The sequence below is a fragment of the Halichondria panicea genome, chromosome 17 (genome assembly GCF_963675165.1).
Source record: "Halichondria panicea chromosome 17, odHalPani1.1, whole genome shotgun sequence".
Lineage (NCBI taxonomy): Eukaryota > Metazoa > Porifera > Demospongiae > Suberitida > Halichondriidae > Halichondria > Halichondria panicea.
Window position 1 is genome coordinate 1,702,806 of NC_087393.1, and position 24,446 is coordinate 1,727,251.

Genomic DNA, 24,446 nt, shown 5'->3' on the forward strand with positions numbered 1-24,446 from the left:
ATATAGCAGCTGGCTTTTATTCGGAGGTGGTTGTTAACAGAGGTTCCACTGTATAAAAAAATATATATATACAGTTGCAGTGTACGTAAATTCTATTACGAATTTATTTGTGATTATTCCACGGGCTTTTAACATACATGATGCATTTGTATTAAGAAACTGAGCATGCATTCACACGTACTGTGTTAATTATCTTCAATATAATTATGCACTAGCTACACAGAGGACATTATTAAGATGTGCTGAAAATTTTCTGAAACAGTATAGACTGCGCGCTGATCATGACATAAAATTGGATGATTGTTGGGCAACATAACGTACATAATTATTAAGCCAGTCCAGCGTCCTTGGCCATGGAGTAGAAAGTAGACTTGTGGTCAGAGAGGAGACCAGTGGGAGAGTCATACTCAGTAATCCTGCCAGAGTCCAGCACCATCACCCTGCACAGGGGAAAAAGAGGAAGAATCGAAATTGCACTATTAAATTTTAATACATTATATAATCGATTTTTCACAGCTACATGTAGATAGAAAATTAAATCTAAGTGCTTACATGTCATAGTCCATGATAGTGTTGAGTCTGTGTGCAATGGTGATTACAGTAGAGTTAGCAAACTCTGTTCGTATGGTCTTCTGGATGAGGTCATCAGTCTCCAGGTCCACGGCAGCTGTGGCCTCGTCCAACACCAGGATTTTGGTCTTACGGAGGAGAGCTCGAGCCAGACACACTAGCTGACGCTGACCAACACTGGGCACAACAAGATTAGATTACATCATGACCATTTTTATTTTCATTCTCACCTGAGGTTTTCCCCGCCCTCTGCCACCTCGTGTTGCAAGCCTTTCTCAAGACCAGATACAAAAGTGCTGAGGTGGGCAATTTCTAATACTGACCATACTTCTTTATCGGTGTGAGCATTAAAGGGATCAAGGTTCACTCGGAGAGTGCCAGCAAATAGCACAGGGTCCTGTAGTCAGCACACAATAATTGTAAAAACTTAAAACGACTGATAAAACTACCTGTGGGATGATGGTGATATTTGATCTCAAGTCTTCTAGTCCGAGACTGGCAATGTCAATTCCATCAATAAGGATGGAGCCTCCGACTGGCTCGATGATCCGGAACAGTGCCAGGGTGAGCGATGACTTTCCTGCGCCAGTACGACCCACTATACCCACCTATACACACAAGAAAGAGAATGAATGAATATAAATCTACAGACAAGTCTTTAATCACCTTTGTTCCTCCTGGGATCTCTGCTGAGATATTCTTAAGGACTAGGTCCAGTCCCTCCCTATAGCGAGTGGAGTATTGGTCAAACTTGACATGTCCCTGGCTAGGCCATACGGGAGGGGGACGGTGAGACTCCACAATGGGTGGGGCTTCTCTAGGGGTCTCTGCGTACTCCTTAGTCCTCTCAACAGCTACAATGTTGGTCTCCAGCTCACTTATCATACGAACCACCCAGTTTAACTCTTGAGTGATCTATACGTAATTATACAAAATACAGTACTGCACGCATAACAAGTCTTAGATATATAACTTTATGCTTACATACTTGGCTGGTACCGTACTTCTTTTATAAACCCACATGCACTAATCCACTTCAATACAACAACATCACCCATTTAAAAAGAAAGCTTGTAGTACATGTATTTACTATGCATGTACTACCGAATTGTACCCACATTAAAGGCAGTACCTTGAGAGAGTAGCTGATGGACAGGCCCACTAGGCCGGCACTGATCCCAGGAAGTTGGTTGGGGAAGTTTCTCTGAAGAGCAGCAAACAGAGCGGCAAATAAAACGATCATATTTCCAACAAACTCGAGACGAATGGCCAGCCATCTAAAAAGAGAAAATAGCAATGAAAATGTACAATCAGGTGTGTTGCACTCATAGATTACGACATGAAAATTGGGCTAAGATGAACATCCCAACCTATTAGCGCAGATGCTTGGGTAGTAGGCGATCTGGTTGTAGTCCACTCTGGACTGACTCTCTAGCATGAACCTCTCCTGCTTGCGATAAGCCCTGATGGTGGAGGCCCCAGTGACGGTCTCTTGGAAGTGTGAGTAGATAGGTGAGCGGGTGATGGACTCCAGTCGCTTGAGCTGACGAGACGTGGCCACATAGAAGCGCTGTACGTTTAAAACAATTATGCATGATACGCATCGAATACAAGAACTGTGCGGAATACGGACTGCAGTATATAGAAGTCTGGAATTAACTGACCTGTATTAACAAGTAGAACACTCCCAGCGGTAAAACGACTATCCCAAATGTCGGCGTGGCGATCAAGATAACAATCACTACACTAATCACGATGAAAAAACAGAAGAGGAAGTCACCTAGAGATGCTGGTACAACCTCATCAATTGTGTAAATGTCCTTTGAAAATCTGTTCAATATCCGTCCCAATGGAGTGGTGTCAAAGAAAGACATTGGAGATCGTAGGATATTCTTTAGCATTCCAGTGTGGAGGGTTCGTGAGGCCAAGATACCGGCCAGCGCTAATGTAAATGAGGATAGCAGGACGACAATGACTATGAAGAAACCAAATGTAGCATACACTCCAAGGTAGCACCCACTGTATGTGTGCGTGTGCGTGCATGTGTGTGAGATACGAGTGAGTATGCATACAAATGTATATATACGGTACGTACACAATTGAAGATGGATCTACAGTTAAGCAGACGAACAAAACAATATTTCTGAGAGGTACGTAAATAATGGGGTGCTAATTCTGTACCAACAGATAACTATGCATAAACTGATTAGGGGATTAAGTGTATAATTATATACAACTGAAGACGCTAGTTCCATTCCAATGCGTCAATGCTCGCCCTTATTTCTTCCCTAGAGGAATCTTAGGACAACATTTTAATAGTGATGTGACATTTTCAATGTGCAGTTTCATTCATCACAATTGTTTACTCACACATCAAGACTGTCCGCATGGTCACAGACAGTGAGAGCTGAGAAGTTGGTAGTGTTCACTTTCCCCGCTGCATTGCTCCACTCTACCAGCCAAAAGTTGGAGCTAACAGCGGCAATATTTGTGAGGACATGCAATAGCAATGTGAGTCCAGTCATGAGCCAAGTGCAGGCTCTGATATAAGAGACAATGACAGAAAACTTCACATTTCCAGTTTCCGCTCTCTCTTCAGTTATGAGGGCTGTTGCCGTACGTTTCTGTGAATAAAAACAAAGAGTAATAACTATAGGGTATGGAGGGTAAGTTTAATAAATACGTAATGAGGCTACATTTATTAACCTTTCAATTAGTGTCCACAGTATTGCTACAGCACCAACGTATACTCACTTTTTCTGTAGGTTCTTTCGTAACGGAAGTTTGGGACGTCTGCATGAATTTGTCATCATTAAGCGATTCTTGTGATTTCCGTAGTAGTGAAATTTGTGAATTTGTCTCGCTATTCAATGATTCTTGTGAGCGTCTTAGTGAATCTGGAGATTGTTGCTGTACGTTACCCTCAGGTAGTGCACTTCCGGCTTGTGTCCCAATATCATCAAGTGCTATACATACAAGAAGAAACACTGATATTTTTTCGAAGACAGTGTGCTAGTAATAGAATACCTGTTTCCTGTTCCTTGATGAAGCTTTCTGGGTGTTTAAGTTTCCCAACAACTTCCAACGAAGCTTCGTGTTCAGTACGTCTATGAGGGTGGCTCAAAACAACCATCTTGATGTCCGATGATTCTTGCTCTCCACACCCTTCTGTGTGCTGCCTTGGGGTTTGTGGTCTCTCACATGGCTTAAAAAGACGTAAATCTACAGCAATATCCGCATGTACACGTATGACAGTACATATACAATTTTGCAACACACTTATGTAGAGCCACTCCACCCACCTGGCCCCTCCTCCCCCTCTTCATTGTCCATATTGCTGAAGTTTCTGAGGAACTCGGCAAATGCTCCATTGTTCTCAATGAGCTCAGTGTAGGTGCCCGTCTCAGTCACCTTCCCCTCCACCATCACCACAATCTTGTCACATTGCGACAGGAACCCAACGCCATGGGTCACCAAGATTCGGGCCTGGGATTAGACAAAGAGTGCATGGATCTCAGTAGCAACCAACCACTACTCACCTTTCCTCTGAGCATTCCGTCAGGGCCGATCACTTTGTCAAAGATGTGTTTGCCAACATGAGAGTCCACGGCACTGAGAGGGTCGTCCAAAAGGTAGACATCGGCCTCCTGGTACACTGCACGAGCCAGACTCACTCTCTGCTTCTGACCACCACTCAGGTTAATACCCTGTGAGGTGTGAGAGTGTGAGGCATGTGAGGGTGTGAGGGTGTGAGGATGTGAGGGTGTGAGGGTGTGAGGATGTGAGGGTATGAGGATGTGAGGGTGTGAGGGTGTGAGGGTATGAGGGTGTGAGGGTGTGAGGGTGTGAGGGTATGAGGATGTGAGGGTGTGAGGATGTGAGGGTGTGAGGGTGTGAGGATGTGAGGGTGTGAGGGTGTGAGGATGTGAGACATGTGAGGGTGTGAGGCATGTGGGGGTGTGAGGCATGTGGGGGGGTGTAGCAATGATATACCTTCTCCCCTATCTCGGTCATGTCTCCTCCTGGCAGGATCTCAAGGTCAGGCTCCAGAGCACAGCCACTGAGGCAATTACTATACAAAATATCCTTTGTCTGCTTCCCAAACAGAATGTTGTCCTTGACTGTGGTGTTCTGAATCCAGGCTTGTTGAGAGACGTAAGCCACTCTGCCCTGTGAGAAAAATATTAAAAGTAACGGGAAAACTTTATCTGTGCATATAATGACCCAAAAAAAGAAAGCAGGATTATAGTAATCGATACTTAGACGTCTTCAAGAAGCCCTTGTTGTGATTTTGCAAGCTATATACAAGCCTTCTTGTAACTAACTAAGGAGTTCCACTCTCCCACCTTGACTGACACTTGTCCCTGTATCTTGTCCATCTCTCCAAGGAGGGCCTGGATGAGGGAGGACTTGCCTGCCCCCACGTGACCCACCACTGCCACCAGCTCACCAGCTTTCACATCAAAGTCCACTCTGTGTGTGCAGGAATAGTGTGTACAGAGAGTCTATGCAGTCACTCCAGTCAACACTCACCCGCTCAGTGTGGCCTTACTGCTCTCATCATCCCACGAAAAAGTCCCATCACTCATTGCCACAGAACTTTCATCACCTAAAAACAATCGTTTTATCCTAGAATTGTCTACTGCAATACTGCATGCTGTACCAATAGCAGGCTCCTCCCTCCAGATGATAGTGTTTGGGTCCAGTTCATCATTCTTTAAGAACGTCCGTAATCGCTTCACAGATACACTAACCTGAATAAAAAGTACGAAATAACTTAACAGACATTCTACTCACAAAATAAAACAGTGAGACAGTCACCTCCACCAACTGTGAGATGAGCATTGGCAACATTGCCAGAGGGAAACACAATATGTTAAACAGCGATAGAGCAACAAATGCTTTTTCAGCAGTTAATCTGTTATCAGGATTTTCTAAGTTGACAAGAGAGTAGGTAGCAAATGTCGCCAGAGAAACCTACAGACAGAAAAACAAAGTAGCAACACCATAAGATTCAGTAGTTTTGGGATACGTGAAAGGCACATCGATCAAAAAAGCTAGCTATAGGCCACACATAATATTATTCTAGTCTCACCAGGAAGGGGGCACAGTTCCAAGTGAAGCTTGAGGATGCTTTAAGGTAGGCAATCTTTTTGAGTACATTCAGCTCCTTATCACGAATACCAAATATCAGCTTCTGGAAAGGTAACTCCCACGCATACAACTTGATCACCTGGAGTACGCAATCATTAAAATTATAGTTTCACTGTAATACAAGCAGCAGGGAAAATGATTTTGCGTGTACATGCTTGCAATTAATGAGAGAGGTTAGTGCAGTCTTCGAAGTAATTATCAACTCTCACAAATAGCTATATGCACATGTATGTATACGTAGACTATATATACAAGAGAGTCCACATCAATATCAGAGAAGCAACGCAACATAAGAACCCTGATTCACCCATCAACAACAGACCTGTAATTAGTAAGCCCGTACACCTATATACAAGTAAAGAAGGAGTGTTATGTAGCAACCGTATCGTTCAACGCTACAATAATTAGACCCGAATTAGCTTAAAAAGCACTTACAGTATCCAGGACATTATAATCCTGCCTGCATGGTACCCAATATACATGCATGCTTAAAAACTAATCGACAGCACTCAGCAACACGAAGCTACTAGCTGTCACCCAATATAAACAGGACATAAATTAAAATTGATTGAGAACCCCAGAACATCACCACTAGTACGTACATATAATAATTACGATTATATAACTAGCATGATGGCTAACCTTAATTCCATTAAGAACCTCGTTGATCAGTTTAATCCTTGAGTCTTTGAACAGCATCTGCTTCACTTGTAGCTTCTTACTGTATGATGCTATTAAGGCATTGATTGGAAGCATCAGCAACATCACAGCCAGCCCAGCAAAGATAGACGGACCCATAATGTTGAAGAGGAAAATCAACGAAACAATTATTTGTAGTGGAGCAGACCAAAAGAGATGTATGTAAGTCATGAGGTCCATAAATCTCTGAGCATCCACTGACATGAGGTTGACTATCTCCCCAACTGTGGTGGTGCGACGAGCCTTGTTGCTCAGGCGAAGAGACTGAAAAAAAAGTGAAGAGGGATTTGTATGTATACTTGGACTTAGCAATTCTTGTGCGATTACATATAGCATACACTATTTTCAGGAGAGTATATTGCTTATCCATTGCCTTGTCTATAAAATTTAAATATCTCATGTTCAAACTCTCAAATGATTATTAACAGTTTTGTTAAAAGGGCCCGAAACTATTCTTTGATATTTGAAGCACTTATCAGAGAATCAACCATTTCGAGTGACTAACACTATCGTCTACAGTTATAGAGAGAACAGATTAATATATATTCGGGTAAGTACGGTACATCAAACTCACCTTGTCATACACAGCAGCAATGATGGCACTTCTTATTCTCATGCCCAGAGTGTAGCAGCGATGAAAGTACTGGTGTAAGAAAAGAGATTGGACAACAGCTGTCAGGAACAGGAGGACGGCGTACAGGTAGCCGTGCCAGGAAGCCTCTTCTGGGTCACTGGTGAAGTTGATCATCAGTCTGGGAGGGGAGCAACAGAGTACAAATTAGTTATAATAACCCAGTGCTGCATGGGCTACATTGTAAGTAAAGGATACAAGTTTTGTTTTGAGAAAGAACAACATAATTGGTCTGCTGTCTCAGTGATAGGAGCTAGTACAATGTATACAAATGTGTTATTTTGTTGCTCTATTTACAGTGTTTTGGGTGGTATACGTATACACTAACTGACTGCAAACTATATATACATACAATTATTGCTTACGTACCTGAGCAGCTGAGGACTGACGAACGAGAGAAGATCCTGAACTAACTTTAGGGCTCCAGAGATAAGGAAGATTCTCCAGAAGGTCTTGACTAGTGCTCTTACCAGAGAGGGTTCTGATGTCTTATGGCGTGAAGAGCTCGGCTCTGGACTAATGAGGAGGTCGGTGGGGTGGGTGGAGCCTTCATTTGTTACTAAGTCATCAAAACTTGCTCTGCATAATAGAATAGAAATAAGTCACAGATAAGTAAATAAAACAGACTTGCAAGAGGGTTACTCCGATTTCTATACCGTATTACTAGAATATTTGGCTGGTGAAAAAATCTTTGCGAATGAACCAAATCAGCAAAAAAATTGACCCCTTTGCAGTGGTGTAGAAAGGGGGGCTCTAGTTTTTTCCACTGCTTTGCGATCTAACTATTGCATTCTGGCAAGGAGGATCATGTGTATTTACCAGTACTAATTTAGGTTTTGCGATTTTATTGTTGCGAATTGATCAACCCTCGCAAAGTTCGCAAAACTTTCTAGTAATACGGTAGTAATCCAATTTTATAAACTAGCAGCAAATTCAATCTTACTTAAACTTGTACAACCTACATACCGGTTAAGTACATTAGATCATTGAGTGTAAGTTTCTAAATGGCTTATGCATTATTATAGTCCAAGCTACGTATACATACATGCATGTACATATTAAGGTTCTAAGTTCATTTATGAATGGTACTTTTAACTGAATCTTAGGCAGCAATATAATTATACCCATTACCATTATAATTATCATCTTCTCACCGATTTTGACAGGTAGGTGGGTCCAGATACCCAGCCTTCTTGATCTCATTATCCCAATGTTTGTGGAATTGTGGTGCGACTACTGCAGACTTGTCTTCCACATTGAGGTCAGCCAGGTCCTCGTACTTGAGTGGGTGTCTCCAGCCATACCAGATCTGTCTATTCTGCCACCACCACGTGATCTGAGAGAGGAAGGTGGCCTCTGACTCTGGACATGGCCGACGCTGCATGTAAGTGGTGTGAGGGTGAAGAGGCGTGCATGCATGGGTACGGAAAATGTATTAACCTCAGACGCATTTATGGTTGAGTATGTGTTAGATTTCGGCTCCAGGAATAAGCTCAGCACACACTGTGCTATATAGGTCACATACTGGAGCACAAACGTCACGAACCTGAACACATCTTGAACACCATTCTGTAGGAACAAAATTATAAATTAAATACTTACAAAATCACCTTCATCTCACATTGTCGATGGAGAGCAGCGAGAGTGTCCTCAGTTTGATGGTGCCATAGATGACCAGTCCCAGCCAAAACAAGAACAAGAGACCAGAGGATCGCTGTCCAACTATTCTGTCCCTCATTATCAGGAGCAGGCAAACCACCTGATATGGAATTATTAATGAGCGTGTAACTATTAGCTCTCTCAATTCCACGAACGCTTTCAAATTGCCAGTTTAAAATTCATCTATACATGCAGCAAATCAAATAGCTGTAGCTAACAACATTTCTCAGTGGCAGCTTCATTTTATCAGAAGCTAGTACGAGCCTCGCTTATAGGCACAGGCACCCTGCCTCAAATGCACAACCAGAAGCGGTAAATACGCTTCAACACCCACATCCAGAAGCTGTAGCTCGTCCCTAGCCCTACAGCCTTTTCAAAGCTAGTATGAGAAGCAGTTAGCAAAGCTCAAAATTGACTCATACGTGTAGATCTAGTATGGTAATGAAAATGTGCCCAGGGACATAATGGGACCACCCCAACCCTCATCAGCTCACCATGGTAATGGCGAGGATTAGTGGAGTGAGGTACTGGTAGGGAGCGGCTGACTCACTTCCAGCACCTTGGTAGATGGTGTAGCCAAAGTCACACAGTGCAGTAGTAAGGGGAACAAGCAGCAGGAACTGGAGAAGAGATTTATCGAATACTAATGGTTACCTGAACGGCTTACAATTTTTGTTGTATGAAGGGGTCCAATGAGGATTCGTTGTGATCGTCTCTTAATATGACCACAGAAAAACAAGATGACAGCTATGAGCCAGAATAATGCCACAATGCCGTAAAATATGGCCGAGTCCTCAAAGCACGGAGACAGGTCCACCTCATCGTAGCAACCGGGAGTGGTCCTGTTTCCAGGGCAGTTCGGACCATCCCACTGTGTAGAAAATGATTGCACAGGTTGTACAAGTCAGATTAACACAGCAAGTTTGTAAAAATAATGTAAATGGGCAATCATCATCAGTCCCAACATTAACAGGAGTAAACTCCTGGTCCCAACCATGCAGTGAAACCATTGAAAAGTTAAAACTCTTCAATCTATGGTGAAACCTTGTACACCTACCCAGAAGTCAGATATAGGTTTGCAAAACTTGTTTAACAGCACAACCTCCATTATGCACCTAGGCAGCACAGCAGTACTGTACTACAGTAGATCGAGCAGAGTATGCAGCAGAGCTAGCTGAAAGGCAGAATACTGGCAAAGGTCATCAATACTACTGATTCAGTTGTTTTTCCAGAATGATGCAATTGAGTACCACGACCCTTTACCTACTAAGGGGGCTGCAAGACTTGAGAGCGCATGCGCAAATTTGTCTTGTCAATGTGTCAGAATTCCATCCACATTGCATTACTGTCAATTTTTTTGTCGCACCCTGCAAGCAATAGAAAAATGGTGAAACAGCACGTCATCCGATTGATGATCAGCAATAAGTCCGGTTTGGATATGACTTCTAGTGATGATTGGTATGACAGTGGACGTTTGGCCGATTCTTATTCTTGGCCTAAGTCTGCATGGGTATAATTAAATCTTCACGGAAAGCATGGGTCCCCTTTGCCCATTCAATGAGTCTATGAAAGTGATACAACAATGAGAAAGGTTCAGTGCACTGGAGCCAATGATATACCCTGTAGACATTTGGCACTATGCACCCAGCTTTCAAAATGGTATATAGTGTACATACATTAGTCACATGCAAGCTGTAAATAGTACCTTATAAGGTTATTCTTGTTACACCGCAGCATATATTGCATTCCTTCTCCAGTATTTCTTAGAAATGTTCCAAAGTATTACTAACTCATCCACACGGGCTACTAGATCTATAAAGTTTTACTTTCCATACAAACCACATTTTGTCTATTATTATAGCAATATTGATTCTCAGAAGCATGCATGTCAACACACAACCATCCATGAAGTATCATAATTATTCTGCTAGTTAGAGCTAGAGCACAAGATATATGCACTGCACCAAGCTTACCCTTGCATTGTGAGCAGACTTTACCTGCTTTATTATCTGTATAATTATGGCGCTTTACAAGCATTATTAATCAATTTTGTTCACTTGTCTGAACTCTGGCCACATGCAGGTTTAGTTCATTGTGGCTAGTTGAATTCCTGTACATCGCCTGCATGTCTCGCCTGCATGTCTGAGTAAGCACCCTATCGTCACCACATTATCATTCTTAGAATAACCATGGCATGAAATTGATTGTAGCAAAAAAGTCCCCCTTCCCCATGCAGGGGCCTGGGCCATGCTCTCTCTCCATGACAGCGTCATCAAGCGTTACAGTATACCTATGTATACAATTGCATTTGCATTTGCTTATAATTGCTTGTCATTTTCAGTTCTAATTTGTCAAACTCTGTCTAGATGTTGGTGTGGCTTGTTTGTTAAGCCCTGCGCGTATAAAAATGTACATTTCCTGTCAAGTTCAAGAAGTGATTAGACAGGCTTAGAATATTATACACAAGATTGTACTCAACCTCCCCACATTATTTATCCAATTTATGAATGCAATGAGCCTTAATTGTCCCACTCTATAACCTTGTTCCGGCCCGACTTGTCAATCTTCTAGATTGAAGAAAAATCGGACTCAATCCCCTTTCAGCTTACCATGGTGATGGCGAGGACGAGTGGAGGGAGGTACCATTTGAAAGGTCTAAGTGCCGTGGCAAGAGGAACAATCACTGAGCAGACACTGGAAAAGATTCTGTATCGAATAAGTTAATCTATATAATAGTCAATTAAATTACCTGAATGGCTTATAATCTTTGCTGTGTATACATGTGAAAGGGTCCAATGAGAGGATCTGTTGTGTGATAGTCTCAGTAAGACACTAGTATGATCACAGAAAACAAGATGACAGCTAGAGAACCAGAATAATCCCACAATACTGTATGTAGAAATTATGGCCGAGTCCCCACCTCATACATGTTCGAACCATTCCACTGAGAGTGCCACTGCATGTGCAGTGCACAAACGTTGAATTCAATTCCCATGCAGTAATGCAGCTCTGCATGGGCATGGCTGATTCATGAGACAAGAGCCCTGGCTTATTGTTCACTTTGGGGAAAATAAGTAGATCTAGGCTTGGGAAATGAAAAATGGGCTACTTGGTATGTACGTATGACCAACTGGAGTAATTCCACCACAAAACTTATGAACTAAGTGTGCTTTCTCTTTCAAAAGTATACTGAGAGAGAGAGGTGTTCCCCTTACCTGTTACAATAATTGTGTACAATGATAATTTTATACGTTAACTGCACAAATTCGCTATAAAATCTGAGAATTATAGGTTGATTTAATGAGCAAAATATAAAGGATTGTGAGCAAGACATGTCAAAAAAGTTTTGAGCATTATGTGAGCATGGGGATGAAGGATTTCTTTTTGTAATTGGTGCAACCATGCATGGCAATCCAAAAATTCATGATATAGTGTGGTGACGATAACGTGCCTACTAGGTGACCTGAAGGTCTTCATTTAGCCACAAGGAACACAATCACCACATCCAATCAATTCTGTAATAGAGATGTACTCAACCACCTATCTCCATTTTAATTTTCATATTGTATGCATGAGTGTATGGCAACAGGGAACCCACCTAATAATATTATGTTTGTAGGAATCGATAAACAATAATTTTCTCACAACAATTGTTTACCAGTCCCAATTAAGGAGGAAAAATGTGTCAAATTCATACTATAGCCTTATAAATATAATTAGCCTATAATTATACAGCAACGCAGCAAGCAAACTTGTTCATGCAGCTATAGCCTCGTTCTCATGCACAATAGCAATTAGCACATTGTGAATTTTTCGACCTCTGTATAACTTCAAGTTTTGAAGGAAGCTGCAGCTTGGGGTTGCCTGGCTCGGCCCGTTGGTCACTTTATATTTTATATTGGGAAATTAAATCTTCACGGAAAGCAGAGTATACATGCATGCATGAATTGATGCATTAATTGCCCATTCTTACACAGTCATATACTATTAGATGCAGTCCATGAAAATGATACAAAGGCAGCTATATAGTATAATTGACAGTTTCATACAAGTCATGCAGTTCACAGGAGCCAACGATACCTTGTGGTGAGCTTGCATACGCATTGTGTATGACACACTCAGCTTTTGGGATGGTGTTTGGTATAGTACTGTATGTATACGTCAGCTGTGAAGGGTACTATATACCTTAATACGGTCATTCTTGTTAAATTCGCAGCATTGCATTCATTCTCCGATATATTTCTGCTAATTTATCCACAGTTCCACATCATGCACTATAATTATACTAACTATAAACTACGAGTTTACTTTCAATGTACTTTGCCCATAGTAAAAACTATGAATCAACATTCTCAGAAGCATGGAAGCACATGCAATATTAAAATATTGCAAATGTCATAATGCTGCTATACTTACAGACAGATTTGTCTTTTAGGAACCTAGCATGCATGGCCCACTTATTAGAAGTATACAATCCTGTAAATTGTGACAGGATAATTATAAACAAACTTTAATTTGCATAATAGGCTTGAAAGTTGGAATAGGAGGTATAACCATGCAGTTGTCATGGAGATAGAGCGTGGGAGACTTTTTATTGCAGTTACTACCATGGTTATTCTAAGAATGATAGTGTGGTGACGATAACCTGCTGTTTACTTCAGCATGTAGATCTATATGTGCGAACCGAAACATGCAGGCGGTGTGCAGAAATTCCGCAGCCTAGGGAACTACTATATGTTTACCACCACCAACATAACGTTTCAATTCTGTAGAGATCAGATAAGTGCACTCTAAAGCCACTGTACAGAGTATAGATGAACACATGAAGTGTATATATATAATTATATGTATCCATGCAAGTTAAAGAAAAAAGTATAAAGACGTATTTACATGCACTCTCACCTCACCTACCCAACTGTTTTATGAGTGCATTGAGCCTATAATCCACCAATCCCCCATCAGCTTACCATTGTGATGGCGAGGACGAGTGGAGTGAGGTACTGGTATAGGAAGTGGTTGATCCACATCCCAACACCTCGGTAGATGGTGTAGCCAAGTCACACAGTGCCGTGGCAAAAGGAACAATCAGCAGCTGCTGGAGAAGAGGTGTATTGAATAGTCAATAGGATTACCTGAATGGCTTACAATGAGGATCTGTTGTTGTGTCTTAGCAACATGACCACAGAAAAACAGGATGACAACTAGGGACCGCTAAAATACCGTTAACAAAGCACAGTATATAGTAACTGGTCCTGCATGTTGCCAGGGCAGTCAGGACCAGAACCATATACTGGTATAGAAAATTGCAGTTTAATCTAATGATCGTCTCATATTGAGGTCAGCTAGGTCCTCGTACTTGCTAGTATAGCACATGACATGCCCACTGCATACATACTTATCCAACCCTATACATTTTAATCAAAAAACCCTGCAATTGTATCTGGACAACTGCACAAAATTGATTAGGTCACATCCAGGTCATGCATGCTGCTGCATAAGTCTGTTCTATGTTTACCCAGTCAAGTTAAAGGAAAAGTATACACATGTATAGCATTTACACTGCACGTCACATTGCATGTACACTCAGCTATATCCAGCATTCAAGCTTTAATCCTTAATTGTTGCATTGAGCAGCGGGAAAACCACCTGAATCAAGAATCAGATGTGTATAATTTATACAATCCGTCATACAATAGAATAAAGGAATTGATGTACACTATATGACTATATATAATTATATATCTCTCACATTAAATTTGTTTCAATCCCATCAATTACCCAGGAAGAAAATTCATCAAGTTATTAATCTGTGTATAGCAAATCAAAATAGGGCCAAGGCTAATAGCTAACTAACAAAGTTTCTCTATTAATAATTATATATAGTCTCATTATCAGGACAGCAGCCATTTAGTAGGAGTCTCACTCTGGGAAAGGCAACGTGTTCCAAACATGCAGCCCGTAATGGTCTTCAATCAGCTTCACAACTGTGTTGTGTAGACGACTCGCCATTTGCAAAATGAAGCGTTGAAGGTTGACAATATCGCAGTAGTAGATCTGGAGAATGGATTCAGGTGGCTTCTCGTACACTGCTTCAGCTCTTGTGTAGAAGGTGTAGACTTGTTCTGCAGCCAAAAGATCACTTTCATCCATTTGCTTCAAAAACACAGACTGATCTGGGAAATCAAAGAGAGCGCCATAGAGGAACGTTTTTTCATACTTTGAGTGAGCCAGCACACATCTCACACCATAAAGCAGCCGAGTGACGGTTTCAAGAGCTGTTGGGTTGTTTACGTTTAGGAGCGGCTCACTCTCAATTTTTACATTCGGTTTGTTGATAATACAGCTAAGCTTGATTGGGCCAAGCTTCAGCAATTCTTCGGCCAGATTCACTTTTACCAGGAAAAGGCGTTCCAAATACTTTGTAATTCCTTTGTCGCCATGGAAAACAGGTGTGCATCCTTTGCAAGCTTTTTTTGCATGATTATCAAGAATATTTTTCCACTTGTCCGGCTCAAGCACAAGTTGGACACTGAGCTCCTGTGCTGTCTGAGGTGGCAACAATTTTTTCTGCTCCTTGTGCCATTCTTCAAAAGCCTTCTCGAGTAGTTTAGTTGCTTGCTTCGGTGGTTGCGATTCGCTAGTGATGATCTCGATAAGCTTAAGAAACGTCTCCTCTAGGAAATCTTGCACAAAGGCATCCCATTTCACAAACGCTCTAATGAAAGCACCTCCATATATTGCATATTGAGCTTCTTTTCTGTCCAATTCTGATCCAAATGTTGGAGGAAGTGGAAGCTTGGGGTTGGTCACTTTATTGATCAACTTGTGCTGGCCCCTGAGTTTTATGAAATCTTCGCGGAAAGCGGAGTACACTTTACTCTCTACACTGGTGCCGTCAGCCATTCTTAAAGCAAGCCGTACAGTTGTCAACAATCAGCAATGCAATCGACAGTTTCTATTTGGTGGAACTGGAGCTAACTATTATATACCCTGTAGTGAGCTGTATGAGCTGTATGCATGACCAATCAGCTTACAGTATTGGCCTGTCGTATGTACGTACATGCAAGCTGTAATGGATCCCTTATAAGGAATATTGTGGCTAAATTTCCCACATTACTTTACCTTTTTTCTTTTTTCCTAGAACTATAGTTCTAGGACTGAGTATTTCATTTAAATATTACAAGGTATAATAATTATACTGTCTACATAAATCATACAATAGATTTTACTTTCAGTTTTGAACCACATTATTGTGTATTGCAAAGCAACCTTTCTAAGAAGTAGATCTATGCGACCATGCAATGGCAATAAATGACCCAAGTAACAATAATAACATTGCACTGCTATAATTATAGTTATAGCACAAGCTTTACCTTTCACATGCAGTACCAATTAAGCGTATAATAATTGATTAGCCCTGAAAATGACTGATGATTTTTAGCACTAAAAGTACTGATACACAAATAATAGAAAGAGGGGTGACCTATAACCAATGATACTGTATTAGCTGGTTATTTTCGTATGGTGGAAATTTTCGTGAGAAAATTATTGTTAATTGATTCCTACACACAAGGCTAGATACCGGTAGGTGGTTGAGTATATCTCTACAGAATTTATTTTATGTTTGTGTACTGCACAGTGGTACTCTCAGTGGAATGGTCCAAACATGTATGAGGTGAGGACTCGGCCATATTCTACAGCATTTTAGGATTATTCTGGTTCCCTAGTTGTCGTCTTGTTTTTCTGTGCATGGTCATGCTAACTAGACTCTTAGTGTCTTACTGAGACTATATATCACAACAGATCGATCCTCATTGGACCCTTTCACACAGCAAAGATTGTAAGCCATTCTCGTAATTTAATTGACTGTTACTTTATTCAATACATAATCTTCTCCAATTTCTGCTCAATGATTGTTCCTGCATGCACGCTTCTGAGAATCAATATTGATTCATAATTATAGTCTTTACTATTAGAGACAAAATGTGGGTTGTATGGAAAGTAAAACTTTATATCTAGTAGCGTGTGGATGAGTTAGTAATACCTTGAAATATTTCAAAGAAATACTGGAAAAGGAATGCAATATGCTGCGGTGTAATAGGAATAACCTTATAATCATGGTTATTCTAAGAATGATAATGTGGTGACGATAGGGTGCTTACTCAGACATGCAGGCGAGACATGCAGGCGAGACATGCAGGCGAGACATGCAGGCGATGTACATGTATACAGGAATTCAACTATAGCCACAATGAACTAAACCTGTGGCCTGAGTTCAGACAAGTGCACAAAATTGATTAACATGCTTGTAATGCACCATACAGATAATAAAGCAGGTGAAGCCTGCTTACATGGGTATAAGCTTTCATGGTATAGTATTACAGTGCATAATTATAATAATTAGTTGTTACCTTGTGCTATATCTATAACTATAGCAGAATAATAATTATGATATTCCATGAATGGTTGTAGTTGGGCGGAGTCCAACCCTATCAGTATACGATATTTATACTCTGCCTCAAGTATACCAATGGAACAAAAACGTGATATACCCAACCACTCGCAGAGGGTTGAACTCCGCCAACTAGAATGGTTGTGTGTTGACATGTGCATGCATGCATGCATGCTTCTGAGAATCATAATTATAGTCTTTACTATTAGAGACAAAATATGGTTTGTATGGAAAGTAAAACTTTATAGATCTAGTAGCCTGTGTGGATGAGTTAGTAATACCTTGAAACATTTCAAAGAAATAGTGGAGAGGGAATGCAATATGCTGCGGTGTAACAGGAATAACCTTATAAGGTACCATTTACAGCTTCCGTATGACTAATGTACGTACACTATAAAATACTATTCCGAAAGCTGGGTGCATGGTGCCAAATGCCTACAGTTCACCACAGGGTATCATTGGCTCCAGTGTACTGAAACTTTCATTGTTGTATCACTTTTATCAGTTAAAGCAGTCCATGAAAGTTTGCTAAAAAATAAACTGTTTGAGCAATCCAGTGCTTTGCTGCCTCTAAGTTTATCACCTGACTGAACTTCTGCAATCTGATTGGTCGAGACGGAATTCCGTCTTGGTAAATAAAACTGTGACAAGAGTGCTCAGACAGTCTTCCCAAAAGAAGGGCGGCTGATTCATGAGACTACTCTAAAGCATCTATGAGAATAATTGTATAAGATGTCGTACGGAGCCATTTGGCATCATAATTGTAATATAGACCTCATAATGCTATGCTCATGCACTGTTGTACTATAGTAAACTAGGATTGGCAAGATAGTGTAGATCTAGCATGGTAAGTTAACAGGTGGACCTGTCTCTGCATGTGCTTCGAGGACTCGGCCATAATGTATAGGTCATACTATACCACAGAAAAACAATACGGCAGCTGCTATAGGAACCCAGAATAATGCCATTATGGCCGAGTCCTTAAAGCACAGATACAGCTCCACCTCATGTTCGGATCCTGTTAACTCACCTTGGTAGATGGCATAGCCAGTGCAGTGGCAAGGGGAACAAGCAGCAGCAGCTGGAGAGAAGAGATCTATCAAATATGGCTTAATTACAATCTTTGCTGCATAAAGGGGTTAAATGAGATAGTCTCTTAGTATATACGTGTATAGTATGACCACAGAAAACAACATGGCAGCTCCTAGAAACCAGAATAATGCCACATTATGGCGGAGTCCTCAAAGCACAGAGTCTACGTATATGGAATATATATATATATGGGATGGTCCGAACATGCATGAGGTGGACCTACCTGAGACAGGTCCACCTCATGTTCGGACCATTCCACTGATATGACATGACAGTAGTAAACAAACAAGGAAATCTCCAGTATTAAATGCAGTGAAACCATACATAACAAGATTTAACTTACCCACAAGTCAATTTAAACTGGTCACTTTGCCAGAGAGCTTTGGTGTCACTTACATGCATGACCTTTCATAACCACCTCAGACAACATTGAAAAGGTCATCAATAGATCTAGTTTGGTTGGTTCTAGACTCATTTTCAGAGAGGACTGGGTTCCCACAGATAAATCAATGAAACACACATGAACTTTTGATATCTAAACAGTATGTTCGCTTGTAGCCATTGTTGGTATTGTTTTCTTCTCTCTAGCTCTTTCCTTTTTCTCTTTCCGTCTTTGTTTTTCTTTTGAATAATAATAAAGGTGCCATTATGCCAGCATAATTCTCCAACGAGGGGGGGTTGGTCAGTATAATCAAAGATTCTATATGCTGGGCAATCAATAATCACCTGCAGAAAGCAGAGTGCATAATATTAGTGCCTTTGCCCATTAAATTTTATACACACAGCCTATGACAAATGACAGCAATTAATTGGTGTACTGGAGCCAATGATACTCTGCATGTGGTGAGCTGTATTGGCATTTTGTGACCGATCAGCTTTTGGGGGTGTTTGGTATAATTATAAATGTCATGTAGTCACATGCAAGCTGTAAGGCCTTAGGGTATATACCTTATACGTTTATTCTTGTTAAAACCGCAGCATTGCATTTAATGACTCCAGCATTTCTTTGAACTGTTTCAAGGCACATAACTATAAGTTTCACTTTCCTTACAAACCACTCACAGTGAAGAATTCTCAGAAGCATGCATGCATAATTACTATAAAATCAATAACCAGCATAATAACATCATCATGACGCTGCTAGTTACAGAGAAAGAGTTGTCTTTTAGGAATCTATTAGCCCACTGACGAGTATTGAAAATGACAAGCGATTAGCATCAGCAAACTTTTGAGTACTATATGTGACAGGCTCTGGGAAAACCAGACTATTGGAGCAGAATTTAGTATTGAGCTACAGCTAAATTTATGCCTACAGTATAAAATCTCAAATAAAATGTTATTGATGTATAAGTATCTACAGCCCTTCTACTACCTCTCTGTAAAATCTGATGCTCTAAATCCAACTCTTTCCATCGAAACGCTTCGTCCAAACTTTCGCTATTACCTTATTTTTCCTAATTAAGCAATCTTTGAGAGCCGTTTTTCTCGATACTACATTTTACGGCTTCGAGTTTCCAACGCGCATAACTCAGGTATGAAACTAGGTATGTGAAAACTAAGCATATCATTGTGTAGGCAATGCTCTGCTCTATCACTTGGTACATTAATCACCAAAATTTTAGTCTGCTCCAATAGTCTGGTTTTCCTAGAGCCTGTCACATATGATTATGCATTGGAAGAGGAAGGTGACGTATAGACCGTTGTCATGGAGATGGAGCATTGGGATAGAGAACTTTTTTACAACCATGGTTATTCTAAGAATGATAGTGTGCTGATGATAACGTATTGCTTACTCCAGCATGTAGGCGAGACATGCAAGCCGAGACGTGCAGGCGAGACATCAGGCGATGTGCAGTAATTCCACCACAACCCATGCATGCAAGGAACTAAATTATACTTTCACCAAAATAAGTGGAGATCCACTAGTGATTAACATGGCACCGTACAGTGTAAGACAACGTAAGTGATCACAATGAGGTCATAATTATACTGAACGAAATTTACATGCATGCTCAATGGCATCAACATGCATGAGCTATAATTATAGGTATAGTAAGTGTGCTCTATAAAATTATGTACATTACCCGCCATATAATTATGTTACTTACACTATACACATGAATAATACTCAACATCACACATCACTTTAAGTTTGATGCGTTTATACGTATGAAGATCAACGCACAATGATCCGTTTAGTGTTCATCCCAACCCCCATCAGCTCACTATGGTGATAGCGAGAACGAGTGGAGTGAGGTCACCTTGGGATAGATGGTGTAGCACAGTGCAATATAGCGAGAGGAACGATCAGCAGCAGCTGGAAGGTGCTTAAATAAATAAAAGTGAATAAAATAGCCAATGAAATTACTACTGAATGACTTAATTACTGTATGAAGCCAATAGGATCCGTTACATTGAATGGGCAATCCCCTGATGAAGTGAAACCTGTTTATAACCACAAGTATTGTGTAATGGGGAGGGGTCTGTCCACTGGACCACACCCACCTCACTACTCATGATCTATAATACCGCAAGTTACTCAGACAAAGGTTTGTAAAAATTGCTCAGTGCCCGAGAGCTTTGTATCAATCTAGAGATAGATCTATAAACTCTATAGCCTCGTTCCCAGCCGAGTTGTCTTTAGCTACGCTGTATTTTTCAACTTCATTCTATTAAAAAAAATCGGCCTGGGGCTGAGGCTATAAACTCTACCGCTTCATTTTAGGGTTTCTACAGAATCTCTCTTTTAAAACATACTTTTGGTATCTAAATAGTTTGTTTGCTTGTAGCCATTGGCTTCTTCTCTTTAGCTTTTTTCTTTTTTTCTTTCCGTCTTTTGTTCTTCTCTTGAGCAGAAACCATTCTCTGACCTCTCACAAGTGTGCTACCATCGGGGTTCTCATTTATTCTGAAGCTTTTGTTGGGTGGAGCAGCAATATCTGCTTCAGTGAGGGATGTATCAAGTTTTCTCTTTGACGAAACTGTTTGAGGCAGTTCCCTCATCAAGTGATGGTACCTTGCAGATTGCTTTAATTGGCGTTTCAAAAATGTCTCATGAACCGAATGCAGAGACCCTCTTTCTTCATCGACTAGATAGGTACTGGAATCAGACTGTACTTGCTTGGAGACGTGAGACCCAGGATCATTGGAATCTGATTCTTGATCCGCAGAACTTGAGTGGTTCTCCACATTGGGATTGCCATACAGTCGTTTGTGGTGTGCCTCTAAGACCTTGTCTTTAAACACTACATAAACAATCAATAGTCCAGATATAAATTGTAGAGGTTACATCAATGCTTTTACAGTTTATATCTCACCTTCTTCTCTGCTGGCCATTCCATTCTATTGTCATTTGGTAAATATGTCCATCTTACAAGCTAACTGCTGGCCATTCCATTCTATTGTCATTTGGTAAATATGTCCATCTTACAAGCTAAATACAGCAAGTTTGTTTCACAGTAGTTACATTAATGATTAATACCATACAGTCCATACACATGCATGTACACACATAATTATACATAGATTTATTTATTATGTCGTGGGGATAAAAATATAAGCTCAAAAATTAGCGTCAGTGTTAAGGTACTGTCTCATTCTCAGCTCCCATTGTTTGTCCTTTTTAGCTTCTCTTACAATGTCCTTCTTCTTTAACTGTTTGGCATCCACAAAACACTCCTCGCTGGGCCTCCTTATAGCAGCTGTGTCTCCGGCCTCAAAATGAGTCACTCGAGCTTTATCCTTCCCTTTAATACCAAATCCAAGTCGGTCTCTTTTGAGAACAGTCTTCACTGGAAACTGTTGACCTTGCTGCTCGGAGCCAAGACCTCCTTCCGGATCCCAGCCTTCCCTGAGCAGCATTTGATAGCCTCTGTTCGACTGAGGGATGCCATAGACTGTGTGTACACCGGGTTGGTATTGACAGTTAAACTGGTGAAGTGTGGATGTGCCGTGCTTGTGTGGAATGTCTTGAGAAATTGTTAACTGGCAGATATCACAAAAATATGGTCCTCCATTTTCATTAGTGTCTTGAACACAAGCGTGAGATTCGACAGCGTTTTTATAAGAACTAGCGTCTTTATAAGAACTATTGTCTTTTGCTTCTGGTGAATCTTTATTATCTTCACAAGGTTCCAGGAGTTCAGCTATGTGAGTATGGCCAGCACTCAATGCAAGATCCACAGCATTCTGTCCTGAGCTGTCTACCATTTTTCTCCACTCTGCTCCGATACTCAACAAATATCCAACTGTGTTCGTGTGTCCAGCATAAGCCGCACTCATCAGTAAAGTCCAACCAAAGTTATCAGTTATATTCACATTATAATGTCCCTTCGATAGAACTAATCTTAACGAGTCCAACTCCCCATCTTGAGCAAAACGAAATACTTCACCGATTGTTGGCAATCTCTCCAACACCTTTGATTTTGGTTTAGCGATAGCTCGTCCCGTTCTTGATGGCTTCAGTTTTCTTTTACGCCGAGTAAAATTATGTTCTTGGGGCATCGAAAGTACCTCTTCATAAAACTGTTTAGCTTCTTTCCCACTCATAGTAGTCGACTGCTCAGGAGGAGAATTGTCTGTATTGTCCAATTGAGGGAGATTTCTGCTCGATCCTTGCTCAGGGTGGAACATGATAGCTCTTCCTGTGTCCAGAGGGAGAGTAGAGGCAAGATAGCTTCTTGTTCGCTTGGCCCAGTTCTCTTCTTCCATGGTGAAAGGTAATTATGTGGATGAAATAAGTATTAAACACCGTAAGGTCAACTTTTCTTTGATTTGGTAAAGAGCTTCAAATCAAAAGTTAGATCATGAAACTAAGTTCAAAGGTCATTATTTTCTACGTAACCCTTCTTGCGCTGAGTTAGTCAAGACAATAACAATACTCTAGAATAAAAACACATGAACACACTATGGACAAGTACATTCTCGTCTGTGTCCTGCTGTTGATACTGGTGGAGATGCTCTGTGTGACAGCTGTATTTACAGCAGACTGGATTGTCTCCTATCAGTTTGGTGAGATGAGCACACGTGTTGACAGCACATCAGCAGTGCCTACATGTTTGTGTCACTAGCAGCTACGTGGTAATGGCCCTACCTTAACACTAGTGCTGTGTTGATTAAACACATACGCTACTATAACCTCAACTTTCAGTTTGATACTGGTCCATTTCGTTCCTCCATCATGCTGTCCTGATTTAATACTGTAGGCGCTAGGCCTGTATCATTCCATAAATCCAAAAACATATTCTCTCTTTAGGTCGGCTGCGACACGGGCTCTATCATTTCTGCCACACCTACCCAGGGGAGGAGGAGTCCTGTGAGTTCCAGTACCAGCACATAGCCTGGACCACCAGCTCTCTCGGTATCGTTGGTGCTGTGGGGGTTATCGCCATCAGCATCAGTTTCCTGGTCATCAACCTCAAGAGGGATTTACCTGCCTTCGCTTCTACAGGCAAATGGGTGGCACTGATTGGACGTGAGTGCCTGAGTGGTATACTCTCACCTATATTATAGTTACAGCAAAACCTTTGACCTAAAGGGCCGCTTAAGGATGACAGTTTTTGTATGACAGTTTTTACTTAATACTGTGTGGGGTCCTTTTCAGGAAGTTCCATTGCACGCACGCACATGTATGCTCATGGGTCTGCACCACACACACACATTGTCTTTCTCCCCTCCACATGCTAACATAGCAACCACCACCCCCCTCCCACACACACACACAGTGATGCTGCTCTGTGTTGTGGGGATTGTCTTCCCTCTAGGTTTCTCAGCCAGTGAGTTTGGTGGACACTCGTACCTCCTCACCAGCCCCTACCAAGTGGGATACTCGTACGTGCTGTTCAATGTTGCCATAGTGACAGGGATAGCAGCAATGGTTGTGGGCAACAAAATGTTCTGGCCATTCTTCTCACGATTCTTCAATGCAGTCCGATGAAACTGAACACTGCGTTTTGTTCAACATATAATTATACTGCTCTCATTTTTAACTATGATCACTCAATCTCTCATCATTCACTCATTGAACGTAATTATTCCTTGTGCTTTAAAATTGATTCGTGAGAGCTATATTCATGTCAGCCATGCGTAAATTCCATACCACCTACTTTGTTTAAGTGGTTGTATGTATGTACAGAGGAACCATTTTTTAGGTGAGCATTGCCTAGACTATGCACACCTACTATCAAAACA

General features: G+C 41.1%; 4 protein-coding genes across 4 annotated transcripts; 1 reads left to right on the forward strand and 3 right to left on the reverse strand.

Moving 5' to 3' along the window:
* Positions 1-229: 229 nt before the first annotated feature.
* On the reverse strand, positions 230-13,755 carry LOC135350760 (multidrug resistance-associated protein 1-like). The gene is made up of 30 exons (XM_064549591.1): positions 13,681-13,755; positions 11,463-11,518; positions 11,323-11,407; positions 9,381-9,584; positions 9,208-9,333; positions 8,676-8,813; positions 8,495-8,623; positions 8,209-8,432; positions 7,424-7,633; positions 6,998-7,175; positions 6,367-6,687; positions 5,666-5,803; positions 5,392-5,547; positions 5,234-5,324; positions 5,104-5,179; positions 4,881-5,043; positions 4,564-4,740; positions 4,110-4,277; positions 3,873-4,056; positions 3,598-3,792; positions 3,325-3,536; positions 2,941-3,194; positions 2,235-2,589; positions 1,941-2,140; positions 1,703-1,847; positions 1,237-1,485; positions 1,020-1,178; positions 801-967; positions 553-747; positions 230-440 (listed from the first exon to the last, which is right to left on the reverse strand). The coding sequence occupies exons 1-30, from the start codon at positions 13,738-13,740 to the stop codon at positions 329-331; spliced, it is 5,127 nt and encodes a 1,708-aa protein (XP_064405661.1). The 5' UTR covers positions 13,741-13,755; the 3' UTR covers positions 230-328.
* Positions 13,756-14,491: 736 nt separating this feature from the next.
* On the reverse strand, positions 14,492-15,696 carry LOC135350814 (uncharacterized). The gene has a single exon (XM_064549657.1). The coding sequence runs from the start codon at positions 15,614-15,616 to the stop codon at positions 14,633-14,635; it is 984 nt and encodes a 327-aa protein (XP_064405727.1). The 5' UTR covers positions 15,617-15,696; the 3' UTR covers positions 14,492-14,632.
* A 5,140-nt stretch (positions 15,697-20,836) lies between these two features.
* Positions 20,837-23,047, reverse strand: LOC135350800 (G patch domain and ankyrin repeat-containing protein 1 homolog). The gene is made up of 2 exons (XM_064549639.1): positions 21,575-23,047; positions 20,837-21,502 (listed from the first exon to the last, which is right to left on the reverse strand). The coding sequence occupies exon 1, from the start codon at positions 22,965-22,967 to the stop codon at positions 21,819-21,821; it is 1,149 nt and encodes a 382-aa protein (XP_064405709.1). The 5' UTR covers positions 22,968-23,047; the 3' UTR covers positions 20,837-21,502; positions 21,575-21,818.
* A 42-nt stretch (positions 23,048-23,089) lies between these two features.
* LOC135350825 (modulator of smoothened protein-like) lies at positions 23,090-24,325 on the forward strand. Its single transcript, XM_064549676.1, has 3 exons — positions 23,090-23,267; positions 23,512-23,730; positions 23,981-24,325. The coding sequence occupies exons 1-3, from the start codon at positions 23,165-23,167 to the stop codon at positions 24,190-24,192; spliced, it is 534 nt and encodes a 177-aa protein (XP_064405746.1). The 5' UTR covers positions 23,090-23,164; the 3' UTR covers positions 24,193-24,325.
* Positions 24,326-24,446: the final 121 nt, after the last annotated feature.

Coding starts and splice junctions, on each gene's coding strand:
- LOC135350814 (XM_064549657.1), bottom strand. CDS start 15,616: ATGGCTGACGGCACCAGTGTAGAGAGTAAAGTGTACTCCGCTTTCCGC.
- LOC135350825 (XM_064549676.1), top strand. CDS start 23,165: ATGGACAAGTACATTCTCGTCTGTGTCCTGCTGTTGATACTGGTGGAG. Junction 23,268..23,511: donor GATTGTCTCCTATCAGTTTG/GTGAGATGAGCA, acceptor TTCTCTCTTTAG/GTCGGCTGCGACACGGGCTC. Junction 23,731..23,980: donor ATGGGTGGCACTGATTGGAC/GTGAGTGCCTGA, acceptor ACACACACACAG/TGATGCTGCTCTGTGTTGTG.
- LOC135350760 (XM_064549591.1), bottom strand. CDS start 13,740: ATGTGGATCAACCACTTCCTATACCAGTACCTCACTCCACTCGTCCTC. Junction 8,624..8,675: donor CGCTGCTCTCCATCGACAAT/GTGAGATGAAGG, acceptor TTGTTCCTACAG/AATGGTGTTCAAGATGTGTT. Junction 4,278..4,563: donor TGACCGAGATAGGGGAGAAG/GTATATCATTGC, acceptor CACACCTCACAG/GGTATTAACCTGAGTGGTGG.
- LOC135350800 (XM_064549639.1), bottom strand. CDS start 22,967: ATGGAAGAAGAGAACTGGGCCAAGCGAACAAGAAGCTATCTTGCCTCT.